General features: G+C 44.4%; 1 protein-coding gene and 1 long non-coding RNA gene across 6 annotated transcripts in view; one reads left to right on the plus strand and one right to left on the minus strand.

Moving 5' to 3' along the window:
- TRRAP (transformation/transcription domain associated protein) overlaps positions 1 to 24,377 on the minus strand; it is a 176,230-nt gene that overhangs the window by 49,972 nt on the left and 101,881 nt on the right. For all 4 annotated transcript variants that reach the window (XM_081169303.1, XM_081169302.1, XM_081169300.1 and 1 more), the window contains 6 exons: positions 19,467 to 19,658; positions 16,769 to 16,964; positions 10,376 to 10,641; positions 8,896 to 8,996; positions 3,449 to 3,650; positions 302 to 466 (listed from right to left, as the gene is read on the minus strand). In XM_081169303.1, the coding sequence (XP_081025429.1) occupies positions 302 to 466; positions 3,449 to 3,650; positions 8,896 to 8,996; positions 10,376 to 10,641; positions 16,769 to 16,964; positions 19,467 to 19,658 (1,122 nt within the window). The remainder of the gene's footprint in view (positions 1 to 301; positions 467 to 3,448; positions 3,651 to 8,895; positions 8,997 to 10,375; positions 10,642 to 16,768; positions 16,965 to 19,466; positions 19,659 to 24,377) is intronic.
- Positions 7,652 to 19,540, plus strand: LOC308573152. Of its 2 annotated transcripts, none has more exons than XR_014001968.1 (3): positions 7,652 to 7,910; positions 17,508 to 17,629; positions 19,432 to 19,540. It is a non-coding gene; the product is annotated as an uncharacterized lncRNA (long non-coding RNA). The 2 variants fall into 2 exon arrangements; XR_014001969.1 differs by lacking the exon at positions 7,652 to 7,910 and adding an exon at positions 16,004 to 16,123.

Raw genomic sequence — 24,377 nt, forward strand, 5'->3', positions numbered from 1 at the left:
GTGACTTCATGTGCAATTAAAAATATCCCTATTTAAAGACCACAGTTGAAGTAGTGATTCCTTTCACAGATATGCATCCCTTCTGGAATCATGGTATTCAATGCCATTTTATCCTTACTAAACCCATTAAACACCACATATGAAAATACACAACACACAGTGTAACAGTTTCTGGGGGGGAAACCTTTAAAAACACAATTATATTGCCTTCAGTTTTACCTTTAAAAAATGGATAAATAAAAAGCTTATACTTCTATAGTATGAGAAACAATGAATCAGGCATTACTGCAAACTCCCCTACCTGGCTAATAAGGTTTAACAGAAGTTTCCCTTCTGAGCCAACCAGACAGGTTAACAGCTGTGGAATCCAAGCCAGCCACTGGATAGGGGGGACTCCAATGCAGTACTTGTCAACAGCATCTGCTAGTGTGTTCTTGTCATCGTCAAAGCTCAGTAGCCAAAGGACCTAAAAGAAAAGAGCGAAAATGAAAATGAAGTCCTTTCATAGAATGGGTAGATGACATTTCAATATCCCATATGTGGAAAGATAGTTTGGGCAAAGGCTAAGTTCTGGTTTTTGCATGCTGTCACCACCCTCACCTTTGTCACGTCCATTAATTTCAATGGGTCTACTCTGAGTAGGACTACTAACACTAGATGCAATAATAGTTGGAAGGCACCCCAAGGGTCGTCTAGTCCAACTCCCTGCAATACAGGCATCTCAGCTATCCAATGCCTCTAAGTTGCCATAACTTAAAACTTTATTTCAGCAGCTAGGTAAACAGTCTCCAAGGTCACAAATGAAGGGAAAGACCTTTCCATTCAACAGAAAACCACTCTAGTGAGCAACAGGTATCAGACAAATGTGATATGACTATCTTCACTGGAATAACTTGAATACTATTGTGAGATAAGCCCTTTGTATCTTGCTTCAGTCCAGAAAGATGTAGAACAGGTCTGAAAAGGGTTAAAGAGGTCATGATTATTATGCCAAATGCTGGCAGGGAAATCCACCTTCGCCTATAAAAATAATAAACAAACAAACAATGGGATAGCTTCCAAACTATATTGGAGACAATAAATGTCAGATCTGTAAGATACTTTTGTAAGCTGGAGAATTGTTATTAGGTGACTAACAAATGCAAAAACAAAGCAAAATATGAAGTCAAAGCCCCTAAATAGTAATATTTGGAAAGAAGTAAGCTGGCAGAATTAAATGTAATGTGCAACAGCTGCAAGATTAAAATCAGCTCTGTTCTGCTTCACAGCTAAAAGTGTGTCGTGTTATGTGTTTACCCCAAAATGCCCATTAATACACAAATGCAAATCTAGTTTGGTAAAAACAGTACATTTTCTTTATTTTTAGATAACCAGCAGGTCACGTTTATACACACTTTACATTTAAAACGAAAGCAGTATTGAAAGACTGCAAGAGCCATTTAGGAACTCACATTTGAATTAGTTTGGCAACTTGCCCAAACAAATCTCTCTCTCTCTCTCTCTCTCTCTCTCTCTCTCTCTCTCTCTTAAATACAGGGCACAATAGTAGTCATTTGTCAAAGATTAGGGGAGAAATCCATTTTAGAACCTTTTGGATTAAACAGAAGTTCAACTGAAGCTCAGGTGCTAGAAGCTATAATCCATTATTAAACTTCCATTTCAGCAGATAGAACTGGGTATGTTCTGGGGTGCGCTTTAGATTTTTTGAAACCGGGGCCACAATAACGATTGTGATATACGGCTAGTTTGGATACGTCAAGAAATTCAACTGCTATATTATAATTTGCACAGGGAGAAAGCAAGGCTGTTCGTCTAACTAGCCCAACTTCCACTAGGACCCTTTCCCAGTAAATTCCAACAGCAGTCAACACCGTGCCTTATATATGCTGTCAGACCCCCATTATCCACAACTGAGAGCTGGATTCCAACATCTGGAGACCACCCCATTGCCCCACCCCTGCTCTAGAGGGAACTAAGAAAGAAAGACACCCTTCTACTGGCCTGCTTTAGCAGCTGCTTACTCCAGCTTTTCCTAATTGATATAGTCTCTCTCTCCCCCAATAACCCAGCTTTCCTCAAACTGGAGCACACCACATGTTTGAACTTCAACTCCTCAATATGCACACACATTGCTGTTGATGTTGACATCCGACTGTCTCTGGAGACAATGGAGAACGTCCCTGGAAGTGAAGTCCAACTGCTGAATTAAGCAGCACTGAAGTGACCTCAAACAAAAATAAAAGCACTGGGAACCAGGGAACCACACAAACTGAATCTGAATCTGTTCCAGGTTTGCAGTCATTTGGATGTGTACATCCAGGGTTCTTAAAGTAGGAACATAGTAATGCGGGGGTGGGGGGTGGGGGTGGCCTCAGGAGCATCTGGGTAGTTCATTATGCATCAGGGGAGAATATCTGATACATATTTACCCCGCTCTCCTTGGAAGCAGATAGTTGATGGCTACGGATAGTTTCACCTCTCCATCCCCCAACCTAAGTCAGCTCTGGCTAATTCCCAATTGGTTGTGGAGACCATGTCTTTGCCATGATAGATGGCCTTGGGAAAGGATCAGGAAAGCTGACAACGCCTGTTGTGCACCCGTCTTCAAGGATGACTATCCTCAAAATGAAAAAAAGAAGGCAAGAGAACACCCAATCTTTTGTTTCCCTAAACTCTGGTGAACTGTGCTAGAATGCAAAAGGCTGCTGTCCACACAGCTAGTGTGCATGTTGACTTCCTCCAACAACGTGTCTGCCGTTTAATGCTTATGTTCACCAACATCTGCTGAAGCCCTGAATCTGTGTTTAAAACGTATGAATCGTGCGCCATATCAGCATCCTTGTCACAACAGCCCATTTTCAATGGTATAATTTGTATGTCAGGCAGAAACGCCGGAGCTCCTCTTATAAGCCACATACACTTACACCTCTGCATTCACAGTATTTATTTTATTTTTAAAATTTCTATACTGCTTTATCTTTTTAAGAAAAATCTCAAAGCAGTTTCCAGCATATTAAATCATTAAAACATAAATAAAACCATGTGAAGTAAGTCAAATATAGAGTATACAGTGGTACCTCGGGTTAAGTACTTAATTCGTTCCGGAGGTCCGTTCTTAACCTGAAACTGTTCTTAACCTGAAGCACCACTTTAGCTAATGGGGCCTCCTCCTGCTGCTGCACCGCCGGAGCACGGTTTCTGTTCTCATCCTGAAGCAAAGTTCTTAACCCAAGGTACTATTTCTGGGTTAAAAGAGTCTGTAACCTGAAGCGTATGTAACCCGAGGTACCACTGTATAGTCAAAGCAACATAACAGAAAACTAAAATATTATTTTAAAGATTTCAAAATGAGACATTACAAAGGAGGTCAACTACAGAATACATATTTAACATAGCAGGGCTGGTGAGTCTGGGCCTTGCCCCCTAGGCCAGATGGAAAGGGCCTCACCTTTGCCAAATACTTCCTGGACTTGCTCTCATTCTGATGGCGACAGGCATGCAGGTAGCAAGTGATGGCCGAGACCCCGAGATGCAGCTGACGCTCCTTCACAAATATATTTTCCAAGTAGTCCCCCCACATTGCCCAGGCCTTCACTAGAACGTCGTGCATCTGCACAGCTGCAGAGAAGGCTTTGTTTGCTTCCTCGGACCTGGGGGAAACATGATGGGGCAGGATATTTGCTGAACTTTAACAAGCGCAATGAACAACAAAGAGAGAATGGAATGCAGAATCCGTAAATAAAACAATCAAGATGGTTCTTAGAAACGTCTGGAGTTTTCCATACTAAAAATAAAAATATCCCTGTGTTGCTTTGTAACAGGTTTCACCAACCTGCTCCCCACCGGATGTTTTGGATGACAGCTGCCATCAGCCCCAGCCAGGGAATAGCAGCTATAGTCCAAACATCTGGAGGGCACCAGGTTGGCAAAGGCTGCTTTATAATAACATGGGGAAAGGAAGCAGCTGTACTTTATATCCTAGAGGCGAGAGAAAGCCAGTGCCAATTCCCCACCCAAATTATGTGTCTGCTGGATGAATTCATTCCCCCGATTCCTCAGCCTAAAGCCCAACATAGATCTATTGCAACTCCCCCCTCCGCTGAGAAACTGCACAAACCCACAGTTCCCTTCTGGGGAAAGACACAAGAAACCTATTTCAGACATTATGACAATGCAAAGAAACAGGAAGCACAAGGCGTCAGCACTTCCTGTTCCTTTGCATCAGCATAAGTGTCAGAAGCTGCTCTCAGTTTTACTTAAGTTTGGACCACATAACCTGGAGTAACAGCCTGCGGCAATAAAAAAATTGATGGGACCAGGAGAAAAACATGGCAAATGGAAAATAACCTTATCTGTCAAATAGCTTATTAAACAGCTAATTAGCCTGGGTATTACTCAGCCACTTTATTTTTTGCTAACAGCTTTTCGTGTCCTAGGCTGTGCGGCGCGGCAACTTATTACTGAAGGAAAAGGCTGATAAATGGCTTGCCTTATTACGGCTTTCTACTGCTAACAACAGGATTTGTCTTTAGACTTCCTTTCTCCCTCGCCTCTCAGGTTATCTATCACTGACACCCCTGATGACTCTCTTTTATTCCTTTTGCCTTGCAGGCCAAGTGGGAAGAAGAGGGACTGCGCAAGTGACCTTTGGGTCCCAATTCAGTCGATAGCTGGGAAAGGGTAATAAAGAATGATTTTTGGCACGTAGCTTGAAAACATGAAACTGGGAGTGCAAGTTCCGACACTGTACAGGAACCACGTTTTTGACAAGAGGATAGGTAAAGTTGGCACTTGAAAGTCCTTGATGGCAGATAAGCAGTGTAAATTATTCAGCCCGGCCGTCTTGATGGAGAAACCTTCTAAAGGCGCACTTGCGGCTGTTCAAAAGGAGCACATTGTGCTTCCTTGCTAAATTAATTACCTTTCCCCTATTTAAAATTCTCTCTAGATTTCCTCCGGAGAGAGGACAGTGATTCCTTCTGCCGTAAGCGATTGTGAAGCTAGGCGGTATACATTTCAAAAGCACATTGATTTTCCGCCTCTGAAGTGGCTACAGCAGAGGGCCAACAAACAGCTTCTCCTGCATTCTCAGCATGCGAAGTGGCGCAGTGCATCAAGTTCAATCTGGAGGGAATCTGAAAATCTGTTTGCGCGGAACGGCTGACAGTCAAACTACTGCTGAACAGATGTAGAGGTACCCTAAACCTACTCTCTCCTTCTCCCCCGTTTAGAATAGTTTTGAAAAGCAAGAGTTGTACAACTGGTGTGGCCCATCTTGGGTCAGAATGTGAGCCACTTGTGGGCCCCAATCCACCAGCTGAAGACTGGTAGTCTATCGCTCTCTACTATAAAGGTAAAGGGACCCCTGACCATTAGGTCCAGTCGTGGCTGACTCTGGGGTTGCGGCGCTCATCTCGCTTTATTGGCCGAGGGAGCCGGCATACAGCTTCCGGGTCATGTGGCCAGCATGACTAAGCCGCTTCTGGCGAACCAGAGCACCGCACGGAATCGCCGTTTACCTTCCTGACGGAGCGGTACCTATTTATCTACTTGCACTTTGATGTGCTTTCGAACTGCTAGGTTGGCAGGAGCAGGGTCCGAGCAACGGGAGCTTACCCCGTTGCAGGGATTCAAACCGCCGACCTTCTGATCGGCAAGTCCACAAGTTCTGATCGACCCACAGCTGTGAGGCATTCGCGAGCTTTTTTGCGGAGAAAGTCCTGTTGCTCCGCCGTGACCTCCCTGCCAATTTAGACACAGTGACTGAACTGGAGGCCCCTCGACTGACTTCAGGTCCAGTGTTGGACCATTTCGATCGGATACTCCCTACTGATGTGGATAGATTCCTCCAAGTTGGTAGGCCCACCACCTGCCTCCTTGATCCGTGCCCGTCTTGGCTGATTAGGGAGTGTCCAGATGTTGCGCGGACCCCCCTGGTTGAAATTATCAATTTGTCCCTTGACACGGGGACATTCCCAGGGGAACTGAAGGAAGCAGTGGTGCGTCCACTCTTAAAGAAAACTTCATTAGATCCCTTAGACCTATCCAATTACCGCCCAGTTTCAAATCTTCCATACCTGGGTAAGGTAATTGAGAGAGCGGTTGCTGAACAGCTTGGTAGGTTTCTGGAGGAAACATCGGCATTAGATCCATTTCAGTCCGGTTTCCGTCCTGGTTTTGGGACGGAGACGGCTCTGGTTGCCCTAACAGATGATATTCGTAGACAACTGGATCGAGGCGGGTCAGGACTGCTGATCCTTTTAGATTTGTCAGCAGCCTTTGACATGGTCGATCATGATCTTCTGGACCATCGCCTTGCAGACGTGGGGATACAGGGCATAGCCCGTAACTGGTTGTGCTCTTTTATCTCTGGTCGGGGACAGAGGGTGGCACTAGGGAGGGAAATGTCGTCACGCCACTCCTTGGTGTGTGGAGTGCCGCAGGGCGCAATTCTCTCCCCAATGCTTTTTAACATCTTTATGCGCCCTCTTGCCCAGATTATCCGGAGCTTTGGGCTGGGCTGTCATCAATATGCTGATGACACTCAGCTCTATCTACTGATGGATGGCCACACCAACTCGGCCCCTTACACACTGACCAGATGCTTGGAAGCTGTGGCTGGATGGTTTCGTGGGAGCCGATTGAAACTAAATCCTTCGAAGACAGAGGTCCTATGGCTAGGTCGGGATAGCATGGGGATGAGGGACCAACTCCCTTCTCTTGCGGGGGCCCAATTAGTGCCATTGCCTTCCGTTAAGAGTTTGGGTGTAATCCTTGACGCCTCCCTTTCCATGGAGGTGCAAGTCACAGCAACAGCCAAGGCGACATTTTTCCACCTTCGCCGCATCAAGCAGTTGGTCCCTTACCTTTCCCGCCCCGACCTGGCCACAGTGATCCATGCAACAGTCATCTCCAGGCTTGACTACTGTAACTCGCTCTACGCGGGGCTGCCCTTGAAGCTGTCCCAGAAACTCCAGCGGGTACAGAATGCTGCAGCGAGGCTCCTCACAGGGTCTCTGCCATGGGGGCATATTCATCCAGTGCTTTTCAAGCTGCACTGGCTCCCGGTGGAGTACAGGGTCAGATTTAAGGTGCTGCTTTTGACCTTTAAAGCCCTTCACGGCCTAGGACCCTCGTACCTACGGGACCGCCTCGCCTGGTATGCCCCACGGAGAGCCTCAATGTCCATAAATAACAACACCCTAGTGGTCCCAGGCCCTAAGGAAGTTAGATTGGCTTCAACCAGAGCCAGGGCCTTTTCAGCACTGGCCCCAACTTGGTGGAACGCTCTGTCTCATGAGACCAGGGCCCTGCAGGATCTGATCTCTTTCCGCAGGGCCTGTAAGACAGAGTTGTTCCGCCTGGCCTTTGGATTGGAGCCAATTTGATTCCCTCCGCCCCCTTTTTCTTTTTTCTTTTCCTTCTCCTGCAATGAGGCTCCATTTTAATATTTTAATGTTCCATTATTTTAATGTTGTATTTTATTTTTGTTTTTAAGTTATAATCACTCATCTTGTTTTTATTATTGCTTGTAAGCCGCTCTGAGCCCGGCCTTGGCTGGGGAGGGCGGGGTATAAATAAAAAATTATTATTATTATTATTATTAAGTCCTAGGCTCTGTGGTTTAACCCACAGCGCCACCACTAAATCGTTGTCACAAGCTTTGCCAATGTTCTACAGGCTTCCATATTTTATATTGGAATTTCAGAGACGCTTTCACTTTCCCCCTCCCTCCTTCCCTCTCTTTGCCCTCCCCCCTTCATGTTGAAATGAACATAATGGACGCTAGCTGGGTCCTGCTCCTCTGGTTGCCGTGGTGACGCCAAGTGCCATTGATTAATGGCATTGGGGAAACAACTGCCAATAGAGAGAAGCAATGTGAAAAGCCCCATGAAGGGTCATGTGTATGAGTGAGTTTTTATCCCTTTTCTTTGCTTTTGCTGTCTGGGGTGGGCCATTTGGTGCTAAACCTTAAAAGAAATGTGGGGTTTGGAGAGTATGGGAGTAAGACGCACTGAATTCAATGAGACTTGCTTCGAACTGAACAGATATCTAGGACTATGTTGTTTGCAATAGGTTTAAAGAGGTTGATTGGTCCTGGGGTTTCCAGTGCAAAAGGATCGTCCTAAGCCCCTCTCTTAAAAGTAAATACCTCACTTTAACTTCCAGTTGCGATCTCTTCCATCTCTATCAGATTACAGGCCTGGTGGGGGCTGCCAAAGAGAGAGGGCAGGGAACCCCCATTTACCATTTATTTTAGCATTTACCATTTATTTTGGATCATCTCATCCCACATGAGCCTGCTTCCATAGACACTGCTACAGGTGCCACATAATACATGTTCCACATTTGTAAGAACTCAATCATTTAATGTGTACACTATGGAAATCCCTGCCTGTTGAGATCAAGCAGGAGCCTTCACTGGACTCTTTTCAGCTCCTTGCTAAAAACACCTGCCACCTAGACGCTTAGAAAGTTGAGGTGATTTTATTGCTTAAGTGTTTTAACTTTTGATATGTTTTAAAGTAGGTTTGTGAATTTTTCTTGACTTTACTGTTATCTTTTTGTACACCGCTTTGAGGGGTTTTTTAAATGATCAAGCGGTGTATAAATTTTATGAACTAAAACAAATAATAAGAAAGATAATCCCTCACTATCCGGGCTTACTCTTAAAAAATAATTATATCACCACTGGAAAACTCAGCACACAGGTGGGCAGCTGCAGTCAATCTTTCTTCCATGCAGTGTGGGGTACAGATAATGAGCGTAATTACTCCCACCCACACTGAAGCTGTGACTTTTTCAACTGTGGCTTTTTACTTAGCCTCTGAATCACTGTGTTCTGGCATATACATTCCCAGATGTGTGCTCAACACCTAACCCAGTCATACGTACTTGTTAATCTGAGCCAAAAACATCCCCTTCAGCGCGTAGAACTCTGCAGTCATCTCCTTGGTAAAATACTTCAGATTTGTTGATTCAATAACCTCAAGGCCCTGTTCAATAGATTTTTTACACAGCAAGAACTGTAAAATATATATCACGGGCAAAGTGAAACATATGAAGAAGAAGAAAACGAAGTATCGAAACTTTTAAAAGGATATTTCATGAGCTTCCAAATGGTGAAGTGTCACGCCGTCCATACCTAAATGTAACCATTTTTCTTGTTCTGAATCAGGAACCCAGAACTGGCAATAATATCCATACTAGCGCTGATGCAATTTGTGCACTGATATTTTACCCTTTTGCACTGTCAAGGGGCAGGGGGTCAAGCAGGAAGGAAATGTGGGCATTGGGTGGGGGGAAAGGAGAAAAATCATGAAATGACTTAAGAGTAGGAGGGCCCTAAATGGCCAGGTGCATCTTTTCAGAAGAAGGGAGGAGTTTCTGCCTGGCAGGCTTCAGGCCTGGCCTCTCCTCCTTCTCACCAATGCCCTGCTCCTCCATGCAGGATGGAGGATGTGATAATGCGGGCTGCGACTCCTTTGCAGGGGGCTTCCCTGCAGGAAAGGTGCTTGCAAGCAAGCAGCTCCCCATAAGACGAATTGTGGGGAGTGAGACAAATTGATCTGAGGCCTGATAAAGGCTGGTTGGTCCCCAGGTTGGCGTGGTGTGGACTGGGCGCCCAGATCAGGGCCACGGGGTGTCTCAGGGAGTCTGTGCGCAGCCTTATAGTTCCTGCAGGTATCTGGGTAACCAAGTTGTTTACGGCTTTCAAAGGTAAGTTTTAAAGACAATTAAGTTAAAGAAGTGAATAAAGAGCCAACGGAAGTCTTTGAAAACCAGCACATTGTGCATAATAAAATGGCCACGCCAATCAAATTCTCGGTGGCCGTATTCTATATCAGATGTGTTTTCAAGGGAAGCCCTGCATATAATGCATGACAGCAATCCAATGAGAAGTGTTTGAAGCTGGCGATCCAGCCAAAACTGGTAGAAAGCAATCTGTGTCACAATGGTGAACTAGGCCTCTAGCACAGGGGTTGTTAACTAGTGGGCGTTTCAGGATTCTAGGTGGGCGGTAGGGGGTTCAACGGCACAAGCTGAATCCTCCTTCCACTGAGCACTGGTGGGCGGTAAGGAAATTTGACCATCAAGAAAGATGCATTAGTGGGCGGTAGGTATAAAAAGGTTGACTACCCCTGCTCTAGCATCTCTATCTCTCTCTCCTCCCCGCCCCTCTCACTCACTCACACACACACACACACACACTCCTGCAATTGGCAACCTAATCTTTCAAGGGAAGCCCACCCAAAACAGAACACACGCTAAACTCCTTGATCCCATTTAACAGTGCTTACATAACCAGAGTCCTATCACCATCAACATTCCACTGCATTATGACACCCCATAGTAACATGTGCTGTTGCTATACCTGCATGCACTCGTTTTTGCCCATGACTCCAGCCAGCTGGAGGTAGCATTTGACTTGCTGCCGGATCTTCTGGAAGCAATCCACAATTGGCACCGTTGGAATAGTGTGAATGCGACTCAAGATGTCCAGAGCCACGTTGACCAGCCCTTGCTTCCGAGCGATCTTCCCATACTGGATAATGGCAGAGGCTGAAGCGTGGACACCCAGCATGGCATTATTGGAGCTAGGATCGTGCTGAGTGCTGTTCTCATATGCACTGACAATGGCTAAGAAAACCCGAGAGAGCAAAACTTTTAAAATTATGTTAAATGAATTTACACATATTCATTTTTTATTCATTACGTTTGTATCCTTAAGGTGGGATCTTGCGGAGGGTTTGGCAAGATCAGTGGATCGCCTCAGTCCACAAAGCCATCTCTTCAATGCCTTATGGCTCATTGAGAAATCAAGCAAACTATGGCTTGGAACAGGCATGTCCAAAGTCCAGCCTAATCCAGCCTGGTCAGTTTAATCCGGCCCCTGTCTTGTGTCATTTGGTTGGCCCTCATGCATGCCCACTTTATCAAATCTGGCCCTCTTTGAAAAAAGTTTGGACATCCCTGGAAGGACATGAATGAACCCAGGTTCCTCCAAGGCTCACATGCTCCCCCTTCCCCACAGCTGGAAATTTCTGACATGGGCCTGTTTAAACGAAAGCAGAAGCTTTGAAACACCTCCTCTCAGCCACATCATAGGAGGGGGTGGGACTTGTCAGCCTAGGAGGAGATTTGGCTTGTTCTTATCTCACTAAACCTATAACACAAAATGAGTCCCACAAGCAGTTGCTTTCTCCCGGCACCAGTGATCCAATCCTTCATGTCTTGGAAGTGACTCGTATCACAGCAAGAGCAGCTAATGTATTCCGTTCCTTCCGCCAGAGTCAGACATCTAAATGCTATTCAGAAAGTTAAGCTGGTCCCAAAACAGCAGCTATGTTACTGATCCTGGGCAACTTCAGAACACAATCCCAGGTGCTGGTTTTAAGCATGTACAGTGGTGCCCCGCAAGACGAATACCTCGCAAGACGAAAAACTCGCTAGACGAAAGGGTTTTGCGTTTTTTGAGTCGTTCCGCAAGACAAATTTCGCTATGGGCTTGCTTCACAAGACGAAACGTCTTGCGAGTTCTTGCGAGTTTGTTTCCTTTTTCTTAAAGCCGCTAAGCCGCTAATAGCCGCTAAGCCGTTAATAGCCGCTAAGCGCCGCTAAGCCGCTAATAGCCGTGCTTCGCAAGACGAAAAAACCGCAAGACGAAGAGACTCGCAGAACGGATTAATTTCGTCTTGCGAGGCACCACTGTAAAACCTCATGCTGCTTGGGAACTGGGCATCTGAAGGACCTGTCTTCCCATGCAAACTTGTCAGATTATCTTAATTATTCTAGACCCTCATAGAATCATAGAGTTGGAAGAGACCACAAGGGCCATCGAGTCCAACCCCCTGCCAAGCAGGAAACACCATCAGAGCACTCCTGACATATGGTTGTCAAGCCTCTGCTTAAAGACCTCCAAAGGAGGAGACTCCACCACACTCCTTGGCAGCAAATTCCATTGTCAAACAGCTCTTACTGTCAGGAAGTTCTTCCTAATGTTTAGGTGGAATCTTCTTTCTTGTAGTTTGGATCCATTGCTCCGTGTCCGCTTCTCTGGAGCAGCAGAAAACAACCTTTCTCCCTCCTCTATGTGACATCCTTTTATATATTTGAACATGGCTATCATATCACCCCTTAACCTCCTCTTCTCCAGGCTAAACATGCCCAGCTCCCTTAGCCGTTCCTCATAAGGCATCGTTTCCAGGCCTTTGACCATTTTGGCTGCCCTCCTCTGGACACGTTCCAGTTTGTCCGTGTCCTTCTTGAACTGTGGTGCCCAGAACTGGACACAGTACTCCAGAGCAGAATACAGTGGCACTATTACTTCCCTTGATCTAGATGCTATACTCCTATTGATGCAGCCCAGAATTGCATTGGCTTTTTTAGCTGCCGCGTCACACTGTTGGCTCATGTCAAGTTTGTGGTCAACCAAGACTCCTAGATCTTTTTCACATGTACTGCTCTCAAGCCAGGTGTCCCCCATCTTGTATTTGTGCCTCTCATTTTTTTTTTGCCCAAGTGCAATACTTTACATTTCTCCCTGTTAAAATTCATCTTGTTTGTTTTGGCCCAGTTCTCTAATCTGTCAAGGTCGTTTTGAAGTGTGATCCTGTCCTCTGGGGTGTTAGCCACCCCTCCCAGTTTGGTGTCATCTGCAAATTTGATCAGGGTGCCCTTGAGTCCATCATCCAAGTCGTTGATAAAGATGTTGAATAAGACCGGGCCCAAGACAGAACCCTGTGGCACCCCACTAGTCACTCTTCTCCAGGATGAAGAGGAACCATTGATGAGCACCCTTTGGGTTCGGTCAGTCAGCCAGTTACAAATCCACTGAGTGGTAGCATAGTCAAGACCGCATTTTACCAGCTTCTTTACAAGAATATCATGGGGCACCTTGTCAAATGCCTTGCTGAAATCAAGGTAGGCTACATCCACTGCGTTCCCTTCATCTACCAGGATTGTAATTCTGTCAAAAAACGAGATCAGGTTAGTCTGACATGACTTATTTTTCAGAAATCCATGCTGACTATTGGTGATCACAGCATTCCTTTCTAGGTGCTCACAGACTGTTTGTTTAATGATCTGCTCCAGAATCTTCCCTGGTATTGATGTCAGACTGACTGGGCGGTAATTATTTGGGTCCTCTCTTTTCCCCTTTTTGAAAATAGGGACAACATTTGCCCTCCTCCAGTCTGCCGGGACTTCGCCTGTTCTCCAGGAATTCTCAAAGATGACTGCCAGTGGTTCTGAGATCACATCTGCCGGTTCTTTTAATACTCTTGGATGCAGTTCATCTGGCCCTGGAGACTTGAATACATCTAAACTAGCCAAGTATTCTTGTACTATCTCCTTAGTTATTCTGGGCTGTGTTTCCTCTGCTGAATCATTTGCTCCAAATTCTTCAGGTCGGGCATTGTTTTCTTCATCGGAGAAGACTGAGGCAAAGAAGGCATTGAGGAATTCAGACCTTTCTGTGTCCCCTGTTTGCATTTCACCATCTTTTCCTCTGAGTGACCCCACTGTTTCTTTGTTCTTCCTTTTGCTACAAACATACCCATAAAAGCCTTTTTGGTTGCTTTTAACCTCTCTAGCAAGCCTGAGTTCATTCTGTGCTTTAGCTTTTCTGACTTTGTGTCTACACGTGCTGGTTATTTGTTTGAATTCCTCTTTGGTGGTTTCCCCCCTTTTCCATTTTTTGTACACATCCTTTTTTAATCTTAACTCAGTTAAAAGTTCTTTAGATAGCCACCCTGGCTTCTTTAGGCACCTTCCATGTTTCCGTCTCATTGATATTGCCTGAAGTTGTGCTTTTACTATCTCCCTCTTAACAAACTCCCAGCCATCATGAACTCGCTTTCCTTTTAGTATTACTGTCCATGGGATCTCACCTAGCACTTCCCTAAGTTTTATGAAGTCGGCTTTCTTAAAGTCAAGAAATTGAGTCCTAGTATGCTTGGCTGCTCCTTTCCACTGTATAGTAAACTTCAGAAGAGCATGATCACTCGCGCCTAATGATCCTTCCACTTCTACCCCACTAACCAGGTCATCAACATTGGTTAGGACCAGATCTAAAATGGCTGTTCCTCTTGTTGCTTCTCCCACTTTCTGGACAATGAAGTTGTCTGCAAGGCTAGTGAGGAATCTGTTTGACCTTATGCTCTTGGCTGAGTTTGACATTCAACAAATATCCGGGTAATTGAAGTCCCCCATTACTACTATCTCCCTTCCTTTTGCATGCTTGGCCATCTGTTCCAGGAAGGCATCATCTATGTCCTCCGTTTGGCTTGGGGATCTATAGTAAACTCCCACAATGAGGTCTCTGTTATTCTTCTCTCCCTTAATTTTGACCCAAATGCTCTCACTTTGGCTTTGAGGTTCTAAATCTTGGATCTCTTCACATGTATACACATCTCTGACATATAACGCCACTCCTCCTCCTTTCTTGTCTGCTCTGTTTCTCTGAAATAGATTGTATCCCCCCATTTTTACATTCCAATCGTGGGACTTATCCCACCAGGTTTCAGTGATGCCTATTATGTCATATTTAGTTTGCTGTACCAAGAGCTCAAGCTCATCTTGTTTATTTCCCATGCTTTGCGCATTAGTGTACAGACACTGAAGTCCATTAATCATTCCCCCGTGTCTCTTATTTAAGGATTTTTTCCTCCCACCACTAGGTCTGCATGCTGTTTGCTCCATTTGGTCTATGACATTTGGATGATCATCTTCATCAATTGATAGACTCCTACCTTCAGGAGCACTGTCTCCCTCCCCCACATTAGTCAGTTTAAAGCCCTCCTGATGAGGTTTCTGAGATTTTTGGCAAAAACATTCCTCCCAACCGTTGTGAGGTGCAGCCCATCGCTTGCCAGAAGTCCATCTTCAAGAAACTGCAGTCCGTGATCTAAGAATCCAAACCGTTCCTGTTTACACCATTTGCGAAGCCAGCTGTTCACTTCCACTATTTTTCCCTCTCTCCCTGGGCCACATCGTTCAACTGGGAGGACAGATGAGATGACAATTTGTGCATTTAATTGCTTCAATTTTCTGCCCAGAGCCTCGTAGTCTCTTTTGATCTTCTGGAGGCTATTGCTTGCAGTGTCATTGGTTCTCACATGAACCAAGAGGAAGGGGTATTTGTCAGTGGGTTTTATGATTCCTTGCAGTCGTTCAGTTACATCTTGGATCTTAGCCCCGGGGAGACAGCACACTTCCCGAGACATCTTGTCAGGCCCACAGATCACTGCTTCTGTTCCCCTCAGTAGGGAATCCCCTATCACCACTACACGCCTCCTCTTAGGTTTGGTCGGGGTTCTTCCGTGAGCTGTCCGTTCCAAGGTCGCCTGCACATTCCCTGAGGACTGACTTTGCTGCTCGTCTTCATATACCTGATCGACTGTAATGAGGGAGAGATCCTCAAATGGAGTCTGCTCTTCGTCTTCCATGCTAGGGGAGAGGACCTCAAAGCGATTGTGTATTTCTAAACAATCAGAGCGAACCCTGGGCCTCCTACTTCTTTGAGTCACGTTTCTCCATATATCTGGCTCCTGTGTTGGTGAACTAGCTTCCTTCTCAGGAGAGTCCCCTGTCTCCTCCTTGGTGGAGACGGTGTGCTCTGTTGCTTCCAAGAAGAGCTCCAGCTCTCTAATTCTTTGGAGCGTAGCTACACGTTCCTCCAGTTGCTGGACTTTGTCTTCTAAGAGGGCAATCAACATGCAATTGCTGCAGGTAAAGCTGCCTGCAACCTTTGGCAAGATGGCAAACATTGCGCAGGAACCGTAGGCGACTGCAGCTGTTCCTTCACCCTCCATCTTGAGAACGTGTCGTTGGGGGTGGCTACAGCGGTCCTCCATCATAAAAAGCGTGAAGACAGGACAAATAACTCCCCCCCCAAAAAAAACCTAGGTCTTCCCCAACAAACGTTTGAGACTAGCTCCCCTAAATCTAAAAGATGGATCAAACGCCGCTGCCCTGCAAGCTCTGATAAGCTCCTCCCTTCTTTGGGTGCTCCTAGCCACCAGCAATTAAATACCAGGAACACCAGGAAAATGACTTTTTCAGATGTCCTGCATCAGTGGAAATGTGCCTGGCACCAAATCCATCAGCTTTCAGTCACCAGGTGACTTTCGTTTTATGTACCCAGGCTTTCCTTATCTTGCTGGCCTGTGCTATGCTAGTTTCACTTGCTTTGTCTTGTTGTTTTTATTGAGTTTTGTTGTCTGTATTATACTATGCGACTTGATCTATTGGTAAGCTGCTCAGAAAATATTTTGATTAAAAAGCTGGATAAAAATACATATGACCTCACTCACCCACCTACCCAGTCTTGGCTCTGAATGCTTCAATGCCCAGATCGATGCATATTGTCAAATATACATGATTGTGCCTCATCAACGGAGTGGAAAAACATTTCATACACCTAAGCCCCAGCCTTATAAAGAGCCTGAAGTTTAAATCAACCAGCAGCAACTGTTTTGGTGCCTGGAGATTTTTCTCCCCAGACCTGCTTATGAAAATGGAAATTTAAACTCACCCTCAATTTTTTGCATTTTATTTCTGTCCCAGGAACAGGTCTCAGATGCAACAGTTTTAGGAAATAGTTTTCTAAAAGGCTGGAATAATAAAATCACCTTGCCAACCAAGAATTAGATCACAATTCCTTATGTGTTTTTGAAAGCCAAAAATTCATACCTTTTATGCGAGGGGTGGAAAGGGGAGAGTATCTTCCCCGAAATAGGATATAATGGGACTGGGGTGTTTTTACCTTGGTAATGATGTTGCCTCCACATGAAAATGCTGCTCCAGTGGGACAAGTCGTCCGACACAATTGGCAACCTGTTCCTCCAAGTTTTCACAACAGTCTTCATGTCATGCAGGCTGTTATTCCTCCCAAGATTGGCCGGCTGTAACCCGGCATTTATTTGAGCTGCTTCCTGAAGTTCAATTATTTGCTGTGCTGCCTAGGAGGATGAAGGTTGTAAAAGTTATAGCACATGTGTCACTGGTTCCTCATCAGGAAGGGGGGGGGAAGGGAGGGGGACTGTCTTAAACACATGCAGCACCGACAGCTGAGTGATGTGTTTTGCCCACCGAAGACCATTCGCACATTACAATGAAGAATGTTGAAATCAACGTCACAATATAGTTGGTTGATTTCTTTTAATGCTGTTGATCAGATTATCAAGGTTCATTATCCACCCTCTTCTAAGGAAACAAACAGGGCCATGAATAACCATTAATGCAAAACAACACACATTCCCTAGGACAGAAAAACTGCTTTAAGATCATGGCAGGGGTCTTGCTAACCCAAAACCAACACCAAACAGCTGTTGTCTCCAACGGCATATAACATGCTGTTTTTGAAGTGCCACTCACTGGCCATATGGCATTATACAGACGGTGAGATGTCTCTGAATTGCTTTGGAGAAGAGTAAAATGGCGGGTCTATGAAAGTTTTGTTCGTAGCTAAGAAAAAGCTGATTAAATGATTTTATTTTCTCCAGGAAATAGTACTGCAAAGGCCAGGAAGCTAAACTGACCATCACAGGGACTCAGAACCGGTTTGCTGGCTTCTAGACTGAGCACTGTTCCCTCTCTACTCTGGGACAACTCAGCTTACAAATGGGTGAGAGCTTACAGATGCACTAGATGCAATAGCATGTTTAAAATAGCACAGCCTAAGATACAGGTAGCGGAAGTGGTGCCCTCCAGCTGCCTTAGATCAATGGTCTGTGGTGCTAGCAAGCATCGGATACATATTTTTAAATTTTTCAGTCTGCCACTGTAAACTTTAATTTGTTTTAGGGGTTATTTGGGGGGGGTGAAATCATGCAAATCAAAGAGGACCCTTTTTAATTCTACTGGATTTAACTTATGCAGACGCCTTGGAAAAGAGGATGGAGAGGAGTGCATAAACTTTTTCTGTGTGACTGGGGAGGGGAAAGTGCCCATAGCACACTCTCAAGTTTTCAAACGTACCTATGGATCCAAAAGGATTGGCGACCCCTGGTCACCCCACTATTCAAACAGCCCTTCCTTCAAACACATTCTGCAAATCCAATACGTACTCACCTTACACAGGACAAATGCAACGCAGCAGCACTTTGACAGCCACCAAAAAGCGGCACAGAGCTAGTTAAGCTCTGGGCAGGCCTATAAACCTTACTGGAATTCAAATCCTTTGTAGAGATGTAACCATTTACAAAGCAGCTTCTTGAGAGATGAACACTTGTCTTAGCTATTAATCAACTAAGATAACTGCCTCCCACCCCCCCCAAAAAAATCTGTCTACACGTACACACAAATCTCTGGGAACAAAATAAATTAAGGAGAGAAACACCACCAGCACCTGCAAACACATAGGCATACACACACACACACACACACAATCACCAGAATTTCAGCGCTCACAATAGCTTAACCTTCATCCTACTCCCATTCATCATGCAAATTTAATTTTCTAGCAGGTATTTAATCACTCACTATCTGATGCAGGAAAAAGTAATTACTGCTGAGTAGCTTCATTGCCATGCTGGCAACTTTGTCATTCACTGCCTATTTTAGCAATTTGACAATGAGAATGTAAACGAAGGTTTTCGACACGCCACGCAATGCGCATGGAAGTGTTGAGAATGTATTTATCACTATTAATTCTTACAACCGTGTGGCAAACTGAAATGGTAGCTCCTACTTACTGAAAGAGGTCGATGCGGCACTTTGCCTATTATTCATCTTAACTCTTTCAGACATGCTCTCATCTTAATATGTGGAAAGGCTGAAGTTTGTTATCAAGTCATTAAAACAAAAAGGCAGAAAATGCCACAAAAGGGATGCAAAGATGCATAGACAACCTCCAGTATTATCCCAGTCTGCATCTCTATTTGAACTATTTATATAGACAGATATTGTATTGCATTCGTGAGGTTATTTTAAATGGTTTTATGTATGGAACAGTTTCAAAACTTTGCTTCTTTTATGATTGCAATTGTTTAATAATTGTATATTTTATTGCTGCAACCCACCCTGGGGCCTTACAGTAAAGGACAGGTAACAGAACTAACAAACAGAATAACATGTCCTGCAATATTTTTTGTTCGCTGAGTGCCATGGGGATAAAAACAGGCATGGCATATCAAGATGAGTGTGCATGTGTGTGTATACACCTTGCTCTTTGCATGGCTCTTTACAGGAAACCTAGGAACAAACTTCCGTACAGTGCCTGCATATTGATTTTAAAGACCAGCTTTCTCAGAAGCACCTTTTGCAGCAACGACAAAAAAGTTATCTGTGCTTAGGAGGGTCCTAGATTTACTTATTAGTTTTATATACTTCATCGTAAGTTCTCAGGGCAGTTTGCAGAATAAAATACAGGATAAAAACAAGCCTATAATTAAAAACAAATTAGCAAAACAATACCCCCCCACACAGGAGGGTCTGACAACTCACAGCAATTTCAGGCTCACCTGAAGAAGGGGCGTGTGAACGTGTGAAACCACCTGAGGAAGTCTTCGCCATTCCCGGATAGCCAGGCCACTGGCCATTTCAACCAGACGCTCTATGTAGTTGAGCTGTTGTTCCTCGGGATGGCAGATTGCCAGGTATCCACGGTACATGTTGACTTTCCATGCCATCTCTTTGGGGCAACTCAACTCCACCTTGGGGCAAAACGAGACATTACAATGCTTTTTGTAGGCGAAAACACTGCAAAAGAAAAAAAGAGCGGCTGGGTTTTCAGACACAACGCAAAACCGTGCTTTCTGCTAACTGTGGTGAAAAACTCACACCACGGTTTGCAAAATTGCTCGCCCACTTTCGTTTTCCATCTGCCCAGGGTTCAGGTTCCTAAGTTCACACCTGTCTCCATGATGCTGCCCTTGTGATGCAGGGGTCCAAACTGTTGCTTGACAATAGTTTGCAAGCTTCGTAACAGTTAACCACATTTAGAAAACTGTGACTGCAAACTAGTTATCAACTTATGGTTTCATGTCCTGACTCGGTGAGCTCCAAACAAACCAAGGTCTGTTGGCAGACACACATGCATTAAAACAAACTGTGTCTTAGCTTAAAAAATTGGCGGACATTAAAATAAGGGAGGGAAACCTGTGGCCCTCCATATTACATTGCTCCCATCATGCCCAATGATTTACCATGTTGGTGGGAGCAGGTGGGAGTTTCTTATTTTATATTCTTTACTGAAAGATAAAAAGTACATAATTATAAGTGCACAGAGTAAGATAAGATGCAAAGAAGACGAAGAAATAGCACCGATACAGAAAACAAAACCAAACAAAAACACTTGTAGACATTATAAAAAGTTGTTACTGCGGTTAACCAGACCGTAACCTAATACGGCATTTATAAAAATGAATTCCAAGTATTGTTAAATTTGCCCATGACCAGCATAATGGAGTCCAGTACGTTCTAAATATTATTTTTGCTTTATGAGTCTCAATTTGAGATCCAGAGACACACTTGTTATAGAACTTAACACAGTTTTCCATTGTCAAGATCTCCAGTTCTTTGCACTGAGTTTATACAGGTGGCTCAAAATTGTCGCATTAAGCAACACCAGCGCCATTTACCTCCAGTGGAAAGTGGACAGTAAGCATAAATGTAGAAGCAGCATGGAGGCAATTAGGCCTCAATATCCTTGTATTTATGAAAAACATGTTTTCTGGCTTAAAAATAAATAAATCCAGAGCAGCTCAATTTACAGCTTCACTTATTTTCTCTTTAGTTCATTAGTATAGGCCTCATTACTGAAAATCTCTCTTTCAATCCAAGCTCCAGCTATGGCATGTCCGCAGTTGCTGGTGGCTGTCACGTCGATTCAGCCTGCAAGCCTTCACAACGCGAAGCTGTCAGACATGATCAATTCACTTGGCTGCAATTCAAGGCTTCAATTCTACCCTGCAATCTATTCAGTATTGCACAGCTGCAGGGGGAGGGGGGACGTGGAAACAGCACCAAAATATGATGATCATCATCATTATGAAATGATTCCATAATTATTGAAAGGATTGGGCTTCCATGATCGTGGCTCTGTTAAAACTTTAAACCAACAGGGATTTGAAAGTGAATACCCAACAGCTGAGTAAAGTAGAGTTTTCAGGAGAGAGGACTGCAGCAGGTATCTGTCCTCAGAGCGCCAGACCTCCTTTCTTAATAATGCAGAAAACTTTACGTTTCCTATGGCTGCACTCAAGTTGTGGACACCCCTTCAAAGATAAAAGGACTCCTTCATCCTGGAAGCAATCTTTATCAAGACATGTTTATTTCAACTCCCTATTTCACAGCTGAGTGAGATAATACATAGCCCGTTTCATTCCTATGCTAAATTCCTCAATATTATGTGTGTCTGTGTCTGTGTATATTTCCCAGATTGTCCTTCAGGGCCTTAACCAATGCTAAAAGTACAGAGTATTCTGGACCTTTACCTCAAACATAATCCACAGTTATGAAACAATATATAGCAGCACTTGGACACTGAGAGCAAAGCTTCTTGCTAATATTTCACAGGAAGCAACACGGCCTTCCTGGGCATGGGGATGCCCCACAGAGTCAGATTTTCCACTAGCATTCACCCTAGTACTGATGTCTCCAGATAATCCAAATCTCAAATTCCATGAAAATGTTGCCATTGATTTGAAAGGAACGGATTCACTCTACACAGCCCTTGAATTTGTTTATTTACTGCATTTCCATCTTGGGGTAAACTCTAGCCTTTGCCTGCTCCCACACATGTCAAGAAGCATAATCCATCAGAAATGGCAGCGTGTGGCAGGCTGGGAGGATGATGAGCTATAGTGCTGAGGTCATGTGGCAACGCCAGCACCCACCACTCCAAGATACAATGCAACTATGCCATTTTGGACTCACAGCTGTCCATGGAGGCACAGGTCAATTCTGTGTCCAGGGCAGCGGTCTACCAGCTCCATCTGGTACACAGGCTGAGACCCTACCTGCTTGCGTACTGTCTCGCCAGAGTGGTGCATGCTCTGGTTATCTCCCGCTTGGACTATTGCAATGCGCTCTACGTGGGGCTACCTTCGAAGGTGACCTGGAAACTGCAACTAATCCAGAATGCGGAAGCTAAACTAGTGACTGGGAGTGGCTGCCGACACTGGTCCTGAAAGACCTACATTGGCTTCCAGTACATTTCTGAGCACAATTCAAAGTGTTAGTGCTGACCTTTAAAGCCCTAAATAGCCTCCGCCCAGTATACCTGAAGGAGCGTCTCCACCTCCATCGTTCATTTAAGTCCAGTGCCGAGGGCCTTCTAGCAGTTTCCTCACTGTGAGAAGTGAGATTACAAGGAACCAGGCAGAGGGCCTTCACGGTAGTGGCGTCTGCCCTGTGGAACGCCCTCCCATCAGATATCAAGGAAATAAACAACTATCTGACTTTTAGAAGATATCTGAAAGCAGCCCTGTTCAGGGAAGTTTTTAATGTTTGATCTTTTATTGTGTTTTTATTGGTCTGTTGGGAGCTGCCCAGAGTGGCTGGGGAAACCCAGCCAGATGGGCGGGGTATAAATAAATGATGATGATGATGATGATGTGGTTGGGAAGCTCAAAGGGTACCATGCTGCAGAATATAGCTGGTCTACAGTTCACATTCAAGTTAGATTTTGACTGGTCTCTCGCTACATTTGCAAGCTCCCATCTGGGAGTGCTCACACACAGCTCATCTCTTTCCTCATGCTGTAACCACTAACCTTCCTAGTTACACCCCCCCCCCCGTAGCTTTGCATTAAAACCCAGCAAAGAACTGAAAGCTTATGCAAACACAAAAGGGTGAGGGAGACTACAGCTGAGTTCAGCACACCAGATTAAGGCAGAACACAGAATTCTGAGCAAGGAGCTGTCATTTGACTTAAATATGAACTTCACTGGGATTCATGCTGGGATTCTTGGGAAAGCTTCAATCAGAGACAAGTTACTATGTGGATGATGCTGATACTTGAGTAAGCTTTACTGAGCCTTTTTTATTTCTTTAAAGAAATAAATCGCATCAAGGTAGAAAAGTTCTTAAATATCCCCCCATATGCCTGAATTATGGATTTACCAGTGAGACAAGAAGGAGCTATATATTGAAACCAGTCCTCCCTTCTTCGCAGCCACTTAGCTTTATAAATGTTTAATACAGCATGAATTTCACTCAACCCGAACACACACTCAAGATATTTTAGACATAAAAAACAGAGCGCCCTGAAGCAATCTACTAGATTTTGAATGCTCTACAGCAGCCCTGGTTTTATGAAGGACTAACTCATCAGGTACACACACACACACACACGTATGTGGTTCTAGCTCATATATTCTCAAGTGATTCCTATGAAAGGACAAAGATGATCAGAATACAAATCCACATTGCTCAGTAGAGATGGCAAAGGAGACGGGATGTAACTACATGGTGTGTCATAAAGGGCAAAGCTCACCTATTTGAAAACTGTTGTTTTTCAGCTACTACATTAGAACAACTACATCCTCCAACTCCCTTTACTCCAATAGAGGAGACAAAATTGCAGCTCAAAATATGTTTAGGTATTTAACCTATTCTGCACCTTGACTTATTAAGAAGAAATCCCAAGGCTGCGATATAATTCAGGTGTAAAATCAAGTCATGCTCTGCTCTGATGCCTAAACTAAGGCAATCTAGTGAACCATGGTTTAGCATCTAGGGACTTTCAGGGAAGGAAGAGGCAGAGGGAAATCATACAAACTATAATTCGCCTGTGCATCAGGAAAATAAACCATTCTTTGGAGTCTGAAGTATGATTAGCATGAACCATGGCTTACGTATTATGTCTGTACCAGCCTGTTCATCATCACGGTTTGCCTGATTTGGACATCCCAACAAACTATATTTATTGGAGAACAGAAAATGAGGAAGGTAGCACACAAGCTCAAGGCACAATGCCAATGAACAAGACATGGTTTAACCATAACATTTGAATTGGGGCCAGTGAAACACATGCTCAACTAAGAGTCAAGCACAGTATTGGAACCATTCCTCCTAACTGCAGTTTTTCTCACATGTCTTCTGTTGCATCCATATTATGTTTATTTTTACCCCTCTGAATTAAAATGAAAAATAAACTCATTAATAGAAAAAATGTTAAGGCGTGATTTTAAACTAAAAAAACCAGGTGCATCACCTGTACTATTTTAACATGCCCAGCTGCAATATTAATTGCTGGAGGCGCAGGTTGCAATTATTTTGACTAAGAACTTTGAACGATGAGCAGTCCGAGCCATTCCACTTCTGCCATTTGCTAACTAAAGCCTCAAAACATGTTTTATTGATTTCTTGTCCTTTCGGTTGCTGAGCTATGCCGTGCAAGTTCTGCAAGGCAGTGCCATTAAGGACTA

Source organism: Podarcis bocagei (assembly GCF_964188305.1).
Source record: "Podarcis bocagei genome assembly, chromosome: 14".
Classification (NCBI taxonomy): Eukaryota; Metazoa; Chordata; class Lepidosauria; order Squamata; family Lacertidae; genus Podarcis; species Podarcis bocagei.